This window comes from Enhydra lutris, unplaced genomic scaffold (assembly GCF_002288905.1).
Source record: "Enhydra lutris kenyoni isolate GAN:26980312 unplaced genomic scaffold, ASM228890v2 scaffoldscaffold59, whole genome shotgun sequence".
Taxonomy (NCBI): Eukaryota; Metazoa; Chordata; class Mammalia; order Carnivora; family Mustelidae; genus Enhydra; species Enhydra lutris.
This window is the reverse complement of record NW_019154143.1, coordinates 9,295,148-9,309,555: the sequence shown is the minus strand read 5'-3', so window position 1 is coordinate 9,309,555 and position 14,408 is coordinate 9,295,148. Positions and strand designations below refer to the sequence as shown.

Below are 14,408 nucleotides of genomic sequence, written 5' to 3'. Positions count from 1 at the left end.
TTTGGAATTTTCTGTAATAAAAAGGTTTAAAGAAGTCCACAATGGAAAGGTTTTTAAACAGAGAAACTGAGGCTCAGGAAAATTAAGTGGCAACCACACCCAGGAGTTCAGCTTTGAAATCTTTCCAATGTATGACTCTCTCTCCAATAATCCTCCTTTAAAACCTTCTTATAGAGTAAGAACTATCCAAGCAGTTTTATTCTCCCCACCTGAAATTTTGGTCAATACCAAATGGAAATACAGTAAGATACTTCCGACGCCACCTTTGAGAGTAAACTCAGTAAATGATGGAAGAAACTGACAAATGCAGACAGAGGTAATCCACCCAAAGAAGTGATCTACAAATTGCTGAGGAGGTAGAAAAACCAATTGATGTTTATTAAGCACCTATTTATGTCCTTAGATCATTTAATCCTCACATCAATGCTGGCACAATTTTTTCTAATTTTGGTAAAATATATATATAACACAAATGAGGTGATTTTTTTTCAATCTCATTTTACACATGAGGAGAATGGAAATAAGAAATTAAGAATTTTCCCAAGACATGGGGCACCTGGGTGGCTCAGTGGGTTAAGCCGCTGCTTTCGGCTCAGGTCATGATCCCAGGTCCTGGGTTCGAGCCCCACATCGGGCTTTCTGCTCAGCAGGGAGCCTGCTTCCTCCTCTCTCTCTTCCTGCCTCTCTGCTTACTTGTGATTTCTCTCTGTCAAATAAATAAATAAAATCTAAAAAAAAAAAAAAAAAAAATTTTCCCAAGACAAAGCAGCAAACTAGCAAAGCAGAATCTGAACCCAGGACTTTCTCTAAACTACATGCTTGCCATTATATTATTTGATTGACTCTTAAATCTCTTAAATTTAGTTTCTTTTTTTGTTTGTTTGTTTTTTTTTTTTTAAAGATTTTATTTATTTATTTGACAGAGATCACAAGTAGACAGAGAGGCAGGCAGGCAGAGAGAGAGAGAGGGAAGCAGGCTCCCCGCCGAGCAGAGAGCCCGATGCGGGACTTGATCCCAGGACCCTGAGATCATGACCCGAGCCGAAGGCAGCGGCCTAACCCACTGAGCCACCCAGGCGCCCCTTAAATTTAGTTTCTAAGAGTCAATACCAAGAGGCTAATCAATTCTGATTTTCTACATCTACAAGCTTCCATGAACAGTCAGCAGACCCCCTAACAATCTTTATACTACACTACCTTTGCTGCAGCAACTTTAGAAGCTACATTAAAAGCTAAATTAAATCCAGAAGTATATGAGTATTAATGAGACATTTTCTTTTTCTTTTTTTTTTAAAGATTTTATTTTTTTTTAATTTTATTTATTTATTTGACAGACAGAGATCACAAGTAGGCAGAGAGGCAGGCAGAGAGAGAGAGAGGAAGGGAAGCAGGCTCCCTGCTGAGCAGAGAGCCCAATGCGGGGCTCGATCCGAAGGCAGTGGTTTTAACCCACTGAGCCACCCAGGCGCCCTTAAAGATTTTATTTATTTGACACAGAGAGAGATCAGAAGTAGGCAGAGAGGCAGGCAGAGAGAGAGGAGGAAGCAGGCTCCCTGAGGAGCAGAGAGCCTGATGCGGGGCTCGATCCCAGGACCCTGGGATCATGACCTGAGCCGAAGGCAGAGGCTTTAACCCACTGAGGCACCCAGGTGCCCCGAGACATTTTATTTTTCTTAAGCTTATGTTGTAAATGGTAAATAAAATCCAAATAATTTTGCAAAACCACTATTACAACACACTGAATTCATAAACTTTAGCTACAGCTAAAATAACTGATTAGTATGTCATTTGAAAAAGGAGTATTTTGGGGGGCGCCTGGGTGGCTCAGTGGGTTAAAACCTCTGCCTTCGGCTCAGGTCATGATCCCGGGTCCTGGGATCAAACCCCACATCGGGTTCTCTGCTCAGCAGGGAGCCTGCTTCCTCCTCTCTCTCTGCCTGCCTCTGCCTGCTTGTGATCTCTGCCTGTCAAATATATAAATAAAATCTTAAAAAAAAAAAAAAAGGAGTATTTTGGTCTCACACACAGATATAAATGCCCTAAATCTGTCAATATATAAATTATAAATATTATGGAACTCATATCATTCTTTCTAAAGAAAAAAAATAGAAAGAAATTTTAAAAGACTATGAACTACATGGGCACCTGTGTGGCTCAGTGGTTAGGTGTCTGACTCCTGATTTCAGCTCAGGTCATGGTCTTAGGGTTCTGGACTTGAGCTCCACACTCAGCTCGGAGTCAGCTTGGAATTCTCTCTCCCTCTCCCTCTCCCTCTGCCCCGCCCCCACACTTTCTCTCTCTCTCTCTCTCAAATAAATAAAAAAATAAAATCTTTAAAAAAAAGAAAACACTATGAACTACAGCAGAAAATATAGTAGGAATTTAACTTATGCAACAACCAATCTGCCTGATCAAACCAGTGATCCAGTGGAGAAGTGATTATCAAACAGACACAGAACAAACCTGTGCACATGATAGCCTCCCTTACCAAAACCTTCAAAAGCTTCAGGATCTACAAGACCAGAGCATTACAAATCAGTGTCAAACTGAAAAAGACACATACATATGGTCCTAGTCTCATATATTTTGTAGAATGAAAATGGCTTCAAAATAAAGTACTCATATTCCACATATTTCTTCTTTCTTAAAATTTAAATCACTTTTTTTTTTCATGATTCGGTTTGTCATTTTAAAACTCAAAGGGGTAGAACACCTGCTGGCCCAGTCAGCAGAGTATGTGACTCTTGATCTCGGGGTTGTGAGTTCAAGCCCCATGTTGGGTGCAGAGATTTTTTTTTTTTTTAAAGATTGTATTTATTTATTTGACAGAGATCACAAGTAGGCAGAGAAGCAGGCGGGGGTCGGGGGGGAGCAGGCTTCCCACCAAGCAGAGAGCCCAACACAGGGCTTGATCCCAGGACCCTGAGATCATGACATGAGCAGAGGCTTAACCCACTGAACCACCCAGGTGCTCCCAGTATAGAGATTTCTTAAAAATAAAATCTTTTAAGAGATAAGTAAAATGAAAAATTTTAAAATAAAAAAATAACAAAAGGAGCTAAAATATGTCAAAGCTGTTGAATGGGGGAAAAACATAAAATAAAGGTTAATCTACAAACAAGGGCTCAGAGTTGCTATCTACAGGAATTCACCATATCTAAATATCACTTTGCACTTCTTTTTCTGACAAACCTTTTTCTCATACATACCTAATTCTATATACATATAATAAATAATTAGAACTTTTTAAAATGTAACTATTACCCAGTTGCTTTAGAAGGGGAAAAATGTCCTCCAAAATACCAATAAAGTACAAATGTCCTCATATTTAAATCTTTTCAAAACCACCACTGAAAATTGCAGATGGCAAAACACTACCCTGATTGTCTGCGGAAGCCTACTTACAAAGAGTTCTATTTCAATGTATTGACTAATATACATGTGGTGCAACCTAAGAAAATACATACTAAAAACTGAGCACCACCCAAAAAATTATTCCCATCTAAACTAAGAGGAAGACAAATGGGAAAGCAAAAAGCTACATGTGATACAAAAAGTATTTTTTCTCCTATCACAGAAAACAAAAACCTTAAAACATTTTTTAATTTTCCAAAAAAAATTAAAAAGACAATTAACTTACTAGCATGCTTGTCTGCAAGCATTATAAGCGTGTTCGAAATATCTCGTCGTCTATAAAAGCACACTACTTTTGCTTCCACGTTGCCAGTTGCAGTCTAAGAAATAAGAAAAATAAAAGTTATGTGTACTGAATAGTAGACTCAAATAGTTTATAAAACAAAACTAAATACAATACAATTATAAGAACACTCATTTATAGTGTGCCAACCCCAACTGCGGGATAATCAGAGAGCTAAAAAATTTAAATGAGGATAAGCAGCATTCGCAAAGGTTTCAAGTGAAACCGAAATGTCAAACATACAATAACTTACTGGCATTAATTAAACTAAAGTGATCAGATCGCTTTAATGAGCCAGAGAGTGAAATCTGATCAGCCTTGAGAAACTAGTACCCCAAATTTTAAAAGCCACAATGTAACTTATTTAAGACAGTTAAACATATCTCCTCCAAACCCACTCCCAGAAGCATAGGCTAAGAGTAAAATCACGCAGCCCCCTCCTCAACATGATGGTGAAGCTCTGTGAATGCGGGGAGCCATCGCCCAGAATGGAACAGACCACTCAGAAAAGCATTCTCCAGCCCAGATACATCTATGAATCCGTAATAGTCAATATTCTCGGTTTCTTTATCTTCACAAGTGAAAGTATTAAAAACTTTGAGTTAGGAACACTGAAGCTCTTATTTATTTTTGACTACTGTCTAGAATAGAACCAATATTCAGTTAGGTTGTAATTTACTGCAGCTGGGGCCCAGGCTCCTACTCTCCTATTCCTTATGAATTCTGAGAACTTTCAAGGTCAATCATTCATTATGAAGTTCCTTGTAGAAACACATAGATTACAGTCAAATTCCAGTTTTCCAAAAAATTTGAGAACAAATTTTCAGAATTTCTCTGGACTTACGGGTATATTCAGACATAAAGAAATAAGAATATACATATGCTGCAGTAAATGTGTCGATTTTATGAAGTTCAGCAGCAGTATTTTAGAGTGAGAAATAGTCATGGAGAAATATTGTCCCTTTGAATTGAAATCATATTAAATCCTAACCAAAGTGCTTCTATATTTCACAATATTGTGATCAAATACATCCTCCAAAAGTAATGATCCAGCAATCTAATAAATGAACAGGCTAGTATTTCTTGTAAATAAAATCTATCAAATGACTATGATTACAAGCTCTTTATCAGTTCTGTTTTAAGACAAAAGCATGTTCAAAACCCAAAGCAAGCATTTAAAGGCATATTTTTCCCTACCTCTCTAGTGAGTTCCTCCACTAGGAATACTCTACAAAACTAATTAAATTCTTATTTAAACCTGCTTGAGGTAGAGGGGCATAGTTCAAAATAAACAGTCTCTTCTAAACGATGCACACGCTTAGCTATTAGGTATTTTATAATTACAGTATTCCTCTTTCCCTCTACACACACACACACACACACACACACACACACACACACACACACACCCCCCCCCCCCCCCTTTCAAGCATGCCTCTAAAGTTAAGCTACTCAAACTGTGGTCCAAGGCCCAGTCTACAACTCCTGCTGCATAATGAAATGAGAACAGAGATTGAGAATGTGTATTAGAGCATTTGGTAAAATTTAACTTACTGAACCTAATAATGAAAAATGAAGACTTGTTGGGTGCCTGGGTGGCTCACTGGGTTAAGCCTCTGCCTTCGGCTCAGGTCATGATCTCAGGGTCCTGGGATCGAGGCCCGCATCCAGCTCTCTGCTCAGCGGGGAGCCTGCTTCCCCCACCACCCTGCCCCCCCGCCTGCCTCTGCCTACTTGTGTTCTCTCTGTCAAATAAATGGATAAAATCTTAAAAAAAAATAAAAAAGAAAAAAGAAAAAGAAGACTTGTGAACTTCATTTTTTATTTTCTTTTTAATTTTACTTTATAAAAGCAGTTTGAGATAGTGAATCTTCTTAAAAATCTTTCAGCACAAATAGTTTGCCATGTACCGCTCTGAACACCTAGGTTAGGAGCTCCTGGCTGGCTCAGTTGGTAGAGCATGCGACTCTTGATCTCAGAGTCGTGAGTTTAAGCCCCACACTGGATGGAGAGATTACTTAAAAACATAAAAGGGGTGGCATGAAGGGTGCCTGGGTGGCTCAGTGGGTTAAAGCCTCTGCCTTCGGCTCAGGTCATGGTCCCAGGGTCCTGGGATTGAGCCCCACATCGGGCTCTCTGCTCAGTAGGGAGCCTGCTACCCCTCTCTCTGCCTGCCTCTCTGCCTACTTGTGATTTCTGTTAAATAAATAAATAAAAATCTTAAAATTAAAAAAAAGTTTAAAAAATTTTTTAAAAGGGGGGGGTGCCTGAGTGGGGTAGTCGGTTAAGCGGTTGATTGGAGATGGAGCCCTAGTGTCCAGCTCCACATTCAGCAGGGGATCTGCTGGAGATTCTCTTTCCCTCTCCCTCTGCCCCTCCCCACCATTCATGGGGCATGGGAGCTCTCTCTCTCTCTCTCTCTCTCCCAAATAAATAAATAAATCCTTAAAAAAAATAAAAAAGATGAAGCCACAATGACAGCAATTTCCTTGCCATGTTCTTTTCTCCATTTAGGTTGTAGCCTCTTAAATCCCTATTCTGTCAAGCACATTTACTAAAATATCCTCTATCGATAAGGGGCTTTTCTTAAGCTCTAAAATCATTTTTTTAATTTTTTTTTAAAGATTTTATTTATTTATTGGACAGAGAGAGAGAGAGCACAAGTAGGCAGAGAGGCAGGCAGAGAGAGAGGGGGAAGCAGTCTCCCTGCTGAGCAGAGAGACAGATGCGGGGCTCAATCTCAGGATCCTGGGATCATGACCTGAGCCAAAGGCAGAGACTTTAACCCACTGAGCCACCCAGGTGCCCCTAAAATCATTTTAGTCAACCTTTCACTCATGTCTGTTTCTATCCCAACTTAGGAAACATTATTAAAACAAAAACAAAGCAAAAAACCCACTACACATACACTTTCCATTTCAGAAAGTGCGTGGTTTGCCTAAAGTAAAGAACAAGGGAAAAGTGACTTTCCTTTCCCGATTTCTGTCCTTATCCCCAAGAGATCCCAAGTGGGAGGAGGTGTCTTACCTTGGGTTTCATGAGGGAATCTCCTGAAACTATGTGCAAATTCCTCTATGTGCAAATGCAGATAGAGGTAGAGGGTATCATCAAACACTCAAAGAAATTAGTGACTCCCCTCTCCCAACCAAAATGACAGAAGGCACAAAACGGTAAAATGAATCTCAGAACAAGTCAGATGACCAATAAAATGTACAGAGTATGAAGGTACACACAAGTTTTACAAAATACGCATCAAAAACAAAACAAAAATAGCAAGTAACATGCTAATTTTTTCACGAGCTTAACTTCCAAAACTTCCTGAAACTATACTGTTACTATGAGCCCACAGCTTTCTCTCACATGCATGCAAGACACAATCTTTACAAGAACACCCAACCTAAACAGTGACTAAATAAAATTTACCAAAAGTTGTTTTCATAATTTTAATCTTATATTCATCCTCCAAAAGATCACCTTCATAATATCTGAGTACAAATTAGGAGAGAGGAAAAAAGGGAATACAAGATAATCAACGTTGAACTGTGCTCATCAACTGATACTTACTTTTGCACCTAAAAGTTTCCAAAACTTTTAGGGAAAAAAACTGAGACAAAAATCTATTACCAGGGACATCTGGCTGACTCAGTTGGTGGAGAGTGCAACTCTTGATCTCGAGGTTGTGCATCTGAGCCCCGTGTTGGGTGTAGAGATTACTTAAAAATAGTATCTTTTTAAAAAAGCTATTACTGTAATTTAAAAAAATGAAATACTGTAGTCCAGCTTTCAAACTGAACAAGTAACATTTCTTTTTCTTTTTTTTTTTAAAGATTTTATTTATTTATTTGACAGATGGAGATCACAAGTAGGCAGAGAGGCAGGCCGAGGGGGGGGGGGGGGGGGGGGATGCAGTCTCCCTGCTGAGCAGAAAGCCCGATGTGGGGCTCGATCCCAGGACCCTGAGATCATGACCTGAGCCGAAGGCAGAGGCTTAACCCACTGAGCCACCCAAGCACCCCTGAACAAGTAACATTTCAAATAGGATTTTTTAAAAACCAGAATCCATTCTGTAAAGGTGAATTTTGGGGGCACCTGGGTGGCCCAGTTGGTTGAGCATCTGCCTTTTAGCTCAGGTCATGATCCCAGGTTCCTGGGATGGAGCCATTGAGCCCTGATCTCCAAGTCGTTAGGCTCCCTGCTCAGTGGGGAACCTGCTTCTCCCTCTCCCTCTGCTTGCTGCTCCCCCTGCTTATGCTCTGTCAAATGAATAAATAAAATCTTAAAAAAAAAAAAAAGTGAATTGTCTATAACAATGGTGACTGACAGCTTATCCTAGGAATTCTGTTACAAAAACACATTCTATCCAGAAGATAATTAACAGGGGCCACCTGGCTCCTGGCTGGCTCAGTCAGCAGAGCATTTGGTTTTTGATCTCAGGGTCCTGAGTTGAAGCCCCACTTTGGGTGCAGAGATTTCTAAAAATATATAAACTCCAAGAAGATAGTTAATAAAATAGGTTAATGTCCTTTCTTTTTTTTTTTTTTTTTTTAATTTTTTTGACTTAAGTAATCTCTACACCCAATGCAGGGCTCAAACTCATGACTCCAAGATCAAGAGTCACATGCTCGGGGCGCCTGGATGGCTCAGTGGGTTAAAGCCTCTGCCTTCAGTTCAGGTTATGATCCCAGGGTCCTGGGATCGAGCTCCGCATCGGGCTCTCTGCTCAGCGGGGAGCCTGCTTCCTCCTCTCCCTCTCTGCCTGCCTCTCTGCCAACCTGTGGTCTCTGTCTGTCAAGTAAATGGGTAAAATCTTTAAAAAAAAAAAAAAAAAAAAAAAAAAGAGTCACATGCTCTACCAAATGACCCAGCCAGGAGCCTCTAGGTTAATGTCTTTTCTTATCCTGGCTTGATTAGAATATATCAAGTGTTCTTAAATTCATTATTTGGATTTCCCATCATGTTAACTTTCCCCACTTTGCCAACTTAACCTCTGATCCTCTCAGGGCCTTTATCTGGAACACTGATGTGGCCTCTCTCCCATGGCTACCTCTTTCTTATTCTTTAGGCCTCAACTTCAATGTCCTTGAAATCCTTTCCTTTTCTATCCAAAAGAAGGGACCTCTGCTATTCCCTAAGTCAAGGCTCTTGTTTATGTCCTTCTTAAAAGTTAACATCAGGATGCCTGGGTGGCACAGTCTATTAAGCTTCTGACTCTTGGTTTTGGTTCAGGTCATGAGATCAAGTCCCAAGTCAAGTTCCCTCCTCAGCACAGCATCTGCTTGAGGTTCTCTCTACCTCTCCCTTTGCCTCTCCCCCTACTCATATTTTTTCTCTCAAGTAAATACATAAATCTTAAAAAAAAAAAAAAAAAGGTAACATCATTTTTGCTATTTTCTTTATGCCTGTTAACTTGCCTTTTCATGTACCCACCCCCCATGAGAATGGAGACCCTGTGTGGGCAGAAAACATATCCATATTGTTCACTGTTGTATATCTGAGCCTAGTCTAGTGCCTGGTACATAACAGGTACTCAATAAATATTTGTTTAATGAATTATTTAAAATGAGATATCTTTTCCACATTATTTCAGAAATAAAGGCCCTATTAGACGCCTGGGTGGCTCAGTCAGTTGAGTATCTGCCTTCGGGTCCTAGGATCGAGTCCTGCATTGGGCTCTTTGCTTAGTCTGGAGCCTGCTTCTCCCTTTGCCTCTGCCTGCTGCTCCCCTTGCTTGTACTATCTCTTTCTCTCTCTAGCTGACAAATAAATAAATAAAACACTTTTTAAAAAAAGAAAGAAAGTCCCTATGTATGGGATGCCTGGGTGGCTCAGTCGGTTAAGCGTCTGCCTTTGGCTCAGGTCATGATGCTGGAGTCCCAGGATGGAGCCCCACATCAAGCTCCCTGCTCAGCAAGGAGTCAGCGTCTCCCTCTGCCCCTCCCCCCGGCTCATGTTCTCTTTCTCGCTTAGTCTCTTGCTTCCAAATAAATAAATAATTTTTTTTAAATGGCCCTATGTAAATATTTAGTATTTAGCCAATCTGACTTATTCACCAATAATCCATTCATTCAAACTGCTACCATCTGAAAGTACAGACTCCTCTCTCATAATTCAGTCCTCCCCAGCCTGCATAAAACCATTAATATAGGGGCGCCTGGGTGGCTCAGTAGGTTAAGCCGCTGCCTTCGGCTCAGGTCATGATCCCAGGTCCTGGGTTCGAGCCCCACATTGGGCTTTCTGCTTAGCAGGGAGCCTGCTTCCTCCTCTCTCTCTGTCTGCCTCTCTGCCTACTTGTGATTTCTGTCAAATAAATAAATAAAATCTTAAAAAAAAAAAAAAACCCATTAATATATTAAGGACTCTCTGCTGAAAGCAGACAGCCAGGGAGAAGGTGAGGATGGAGAGTGAGGGATACTTCTGGAGTGAAGAGTAATATAATGATAAAGGAGTGTGAAATGAGCCAGGTTCAAGCCAGATGTGCAACCCAGTCACTTAACCACTGTGTCCTTCACAACTCCATGATGCATCTATCCTAAAGGTTTAAGGTTATTCTGAGGCTCAAAAAAAAAAAAAGTAAAAATATGAATCCCCAGATCATATGCTTCCAGAACACCATGATCTGATGTTTGCAAATTTAGCACAGCTGCAATTTTCCTTCTACTTGTGGGATTATTTGGCTGATGCTTGTCTCCACTACCAGACCTATTTTTGTTCACCCTTGAATTCCTAAAAGCACATATCTAAAAATGCCTGGCAGGTAGCAGGTCCTCAGAAATATCTGTAAAATGAATGAATCAAAATACTTTGTAAACAGTAAAGCTACATGCAAGCATTAACGTCAGACATTTGAGAAATTCATTAATTCAACAAATATTTACTGAACGCCTTAACTATGTGCCAGTCACTTATTCTAAGGCACTTGGGATGCACTAGTGAACAGCAAAGATCACCTCACACAGAGCTTACATTCTAGTCTGGGAAAATGGGCAATGAAAATAAACACAATAACGAAGTATACTGGAAGGTGATAAATGATATGGAGAAAAGAGCAAGGCAGAGCAAGGCACAGGGGATTAGAAACAACTTGGTGGCCCTAAGGTATATGCATGTGAAAACAGCCAAAAGTCTACTGTGCTTGGAGCTAAATGAGCAAGGCGGAGAGCAGTAAGAATGGAGGTCAGAGGGACAGGGAACAGCCAGAGAATATATCTTATAGGCCAACATTTTTCTTTGTATCCTAATTAATTTTCTAAATAAACTGATAAACAGTTTCAAGTTGCTACACTCTTATACGTCAATAACATAAAAGAGAAGATCAGAATAATGCTCCAACATTTTCCACCCACAGACTGATCTAATCCTAAAGCCATTCTCTTCATTTGCTGATGGTGGTCTCAAATACAACAGAATTTTTATAAATGCAAGGTCCATGGGGATCTCTCCAGAAGCAAATCAAGATCTCAGGGTTCATCGCGTGCCTGGGTGGCTCTGCCAGCAAAGCATCTGACTTTGGCTCAGGTCATGATCCCAGGGTCCTGGGATAGAGCCCCACATCAGGCTCCCTGCTCAGCGGGGAGCCTCCTTCTCCCTCTCCCTGCCACTCCCTCTGCTTACACACACACACACACACACACACACACACTCTCTCTCTCTCTCTCTCTCTCTCTCTTTTTCATCAAATAAATAAATAAAATTTTAAACAAACAAACAAAACTCAGCATTCATAAACTAGAAATGCCCTAAATCAGACTTTGCTTCCTGGGACTCAGAACTGGCCCAATCTCTACATGGTACTTTGGGGGAAATGTATAGCTAGACAGTCCCCAACATTTTAACACTAGGAATTCTCATAAGCTATAAAAATAACCTTCAAAGCTGGTTGGGAGGAAACCAGAGCACCATTAGTAATCCATGGTTCATACTGTTTATGACTTTTCATATGCCCCCATTATAAAAGCTCACCTATTGCAAAGTCACAATGTTTCTGATGTCCTAGACACAAGCAATCAGAAACAAACCTTAATATAAAAGTTTTATTTACTTAAGGCCTAAAGTAGGAAGCTACTTTACATTATACCAAAACTGTATTCTTATTAGTCAGTCTAATCCAAAATTTTATAAATTCACTTTAATACTTTATTTCCTAGCTTCCTCCTTCTAAAGCTAGAAGAGGAAAACAATAATCCACCAAAAAAGGAGAAAAACAATTATGACTTTAAATGTAAAAAGGGACTGAGTTACAGGAGTGCCCTGCCTTGAGAAGCTCTCAGCAAATCAGAGGAAATCTGCAGATGTTAAATACTTCGTAACATTTAATATCATAGGTAATTATACAAAGCAATAGAATATTCAGAATTCTGCATGACTGTCTACTCTGCAATCGCTACTTTCAAAGAGTCTAGGAATGAAAGTAAAATCACCCCTTATGCCCTTTACCTAATTACCCTTCAATGGAAAACAATTATTTTTTAATATTAAAATCCTGAACACTCAGTGTATATATACCTTGTTGAGTTCTTCTATCCTTCTGATTAGGTACGGGTTACTGGAGGAATTCTCAAAGTAGACATAATCTGTAATTAAAGTAAGTAAAGAGCTTATTAATCTTTTCAACAGAAAGTTCACATTTGTCAATCTATGACTTTCTCTATTAGGCAATGCACATTCAAAATGAAGCGCGTAATTCATTCCCGGGGAAAAGCAATACAACTTTAATATATTTTCTCATATGCCTACTATTCACAGACCCTTATTTTCCTGGCATTTTCATTTCAATTAACGTGCTATCAAGTTCTCCTAGTATTTCGAGCCACACATCACTTCTTTACTAATAAACAAAAAGACTCTTCTCATCACCGAGTAGTCAGGGCTGACTAAACATGTCTTTCATGCTATAACTGCTTCCACATCTTTTCCCTCCAATCCAATTTACCCTGGAGTATGCTTCTCACATGAAACTATTGACCTAAGACAAATTCAGAGCATCTTGAAAAGCTTAGCAGCCCAAAGTACATTTCAATCACCAACTTAAAAAAAAAAAATCAGGTGAGCAGAGTAAGTGAGAGGAAACACATTGACAAACTTTTCCACAGCTCTATTTGGGATGATTGGGGGGTGGGCATGAAAGGGGGTTCCCTTTCTGAAAGGACTCTCTGGAGATGATATCGGGATTTTGTTAGGCTCTTTTACCAAATTTAATCAGATCCATTTAGGGTCCTGTTATAAAGAAATCACTGCAGGCTTTCAATAGAAAAAGATAAAAATTTTCAAGTGTGGCTTTTCCTCTCATGTAATAGGCTCCCTGGAAACTTCCCACTGTGTGTTTATTTGAAAGGCTGGGCTGCATTGTTATTGTCTATCTTAGTGGCTCTTTCCAGTCTCTCTTCTGCAAACTGGCCTCATTTGTCCAGGCCATTCCCACCACCATCCATCAGGAGCTCAGCTAATGAGCAGAGAAGAGCAAGTCTCACACACAAACACGCCACTTATCTGAATTATTATTTTACCAAGAAAGAGGGAGGAGGGCATCGTGAGTAGGGAGAAAGTTTGTTTGACCTTATTTCTCTCTTCTGCAGAAGGTTGGGAAGGAGGCAGTCACCAGAGCAAACGTCCAGGCAGAGCTCAACTCCCCACCTCTGGCTGCAGTGCCCCGGCCCCACTATGCCCCATCTTGGGGGGCTGGGCAAGAAACGGGAGGGGGAGTGAGGAAGGAGAGGTGCAGGGCCCTGTCCCCGCAAACAGGCCTGTCCAGCTGTGCCCCCGGCTCTGCCCCCATCGCCCCCACCCCACACTCCCACTGAAGGGGAGGAGTAGAGCCAGGGAGATGTTCCCCGGTCCCCTCCAACCCCCCACTGCCTGAAAGCCACGCGGGGAAAGACCACCCTATTAGGGGGCTCGACGGCCGATACCCAATGGGGGTGTCCTGGAAGGGGGCGTCTGAGAATTCACACCCCCCACGTACAGGCCTGGCCCTAGAAAACTGAGCGGGGGTGGGAGCGGAGGGGGAGGGTGGGCGCCGGCCCCCGGCGGGCCACGGTCGGGGGAGGGGCGGGTAGCGGGGGTGGGGAGCCCCGGCCCCCTCTGCGGGCCCCGGCGCCCCCCGCCCCTGCGCCCTCGGCCCGGGCGCCCGCCGCTCCCGGCGGTTAAGGTGAACTCGCCCGGATCCCCTACTCCCGGAGCCCGCTCCCAGACGGGCCGGGTCGGGCCGAGCCTTCCTACCTCCGACCCGGTACATGTTGGCCGCCATGTCCGCCCGCCCGCCCGCGGAGCCCGAGCCGAGCCCCGCCCGCCGCCGCCGCCGCCTCAGCCTCAGCCTCGGCCTCGGCCGCCGCCGCCGCCGCCGCCGCCGCCGCCGCCGCCGCCTCGCCACGGGGGGGAGGGGAGGGAGGGACTGAGGGGAGGGGGAAGTGAAGGGGAGGGGACGCCGCGGGGTGGGGGTAGGTTCCCGCCCCCAGCGACGGGCAGGCACGGCCGTGCCGGGCCGGGGGAGGTCGCTGCGGGTCCTGCGGGGACCTGGGGAGGGCGGCGGTTCGGGGGCCCTCGCTGGAAGTGGAGGACCCTAGGGCAAGGGTCGTGGCCGAAGCGGAGGCCTGTACTGGCGAACGCAGATCAGGAGCTGTTGGATAATTGGGGTGGGGGCAGGAGCTCAGACTCTCCCGAGCCCATACCACCCCGCCAGTGTACCCTGTCACCTGGCGACCCCTAGACAGGTCTA

At 42.5% G+C, this 14,408-nt stretch overlaps 1 protein-coding gene across 2 annotated transcripts in view; it reads right to left on the bottom strand.

The window, feature by feature from the left end:
- The window catches only part of LOC111158426 (metastasis associated 1 family member 3), a 167,726-nt gene extending 153,786 nt beyond the window's left edge, over nucleotides 1–13,940 (bottom strand). For both annotated transcript variants that reach the window (XM_022520432.1, XM_022520433.1), the window contains exons 1-3: nucleotides 13,913–13,940; nucleotides 12,200–12,267; nucleotides 3,641–3,734 (exon numbers count right to left, since the gene is read on the bottom strand). In XM_022520432.1, the coding sequence (XP_022376140.1) occupies nucleotides 3,641–3,734; nucleotides 12,200–12,267; nucleotides 13,913–13,940 (190 nt within the window). The remainder of the gene's footprint in view (nucleotides 1–3,640; nucleotides 3,735–12,199; nucleotides 12,268–13,912) is intronic.
- Between the last annotated feature and the right edge of the window lie 468 nt (nucleotides 13,941–14,408).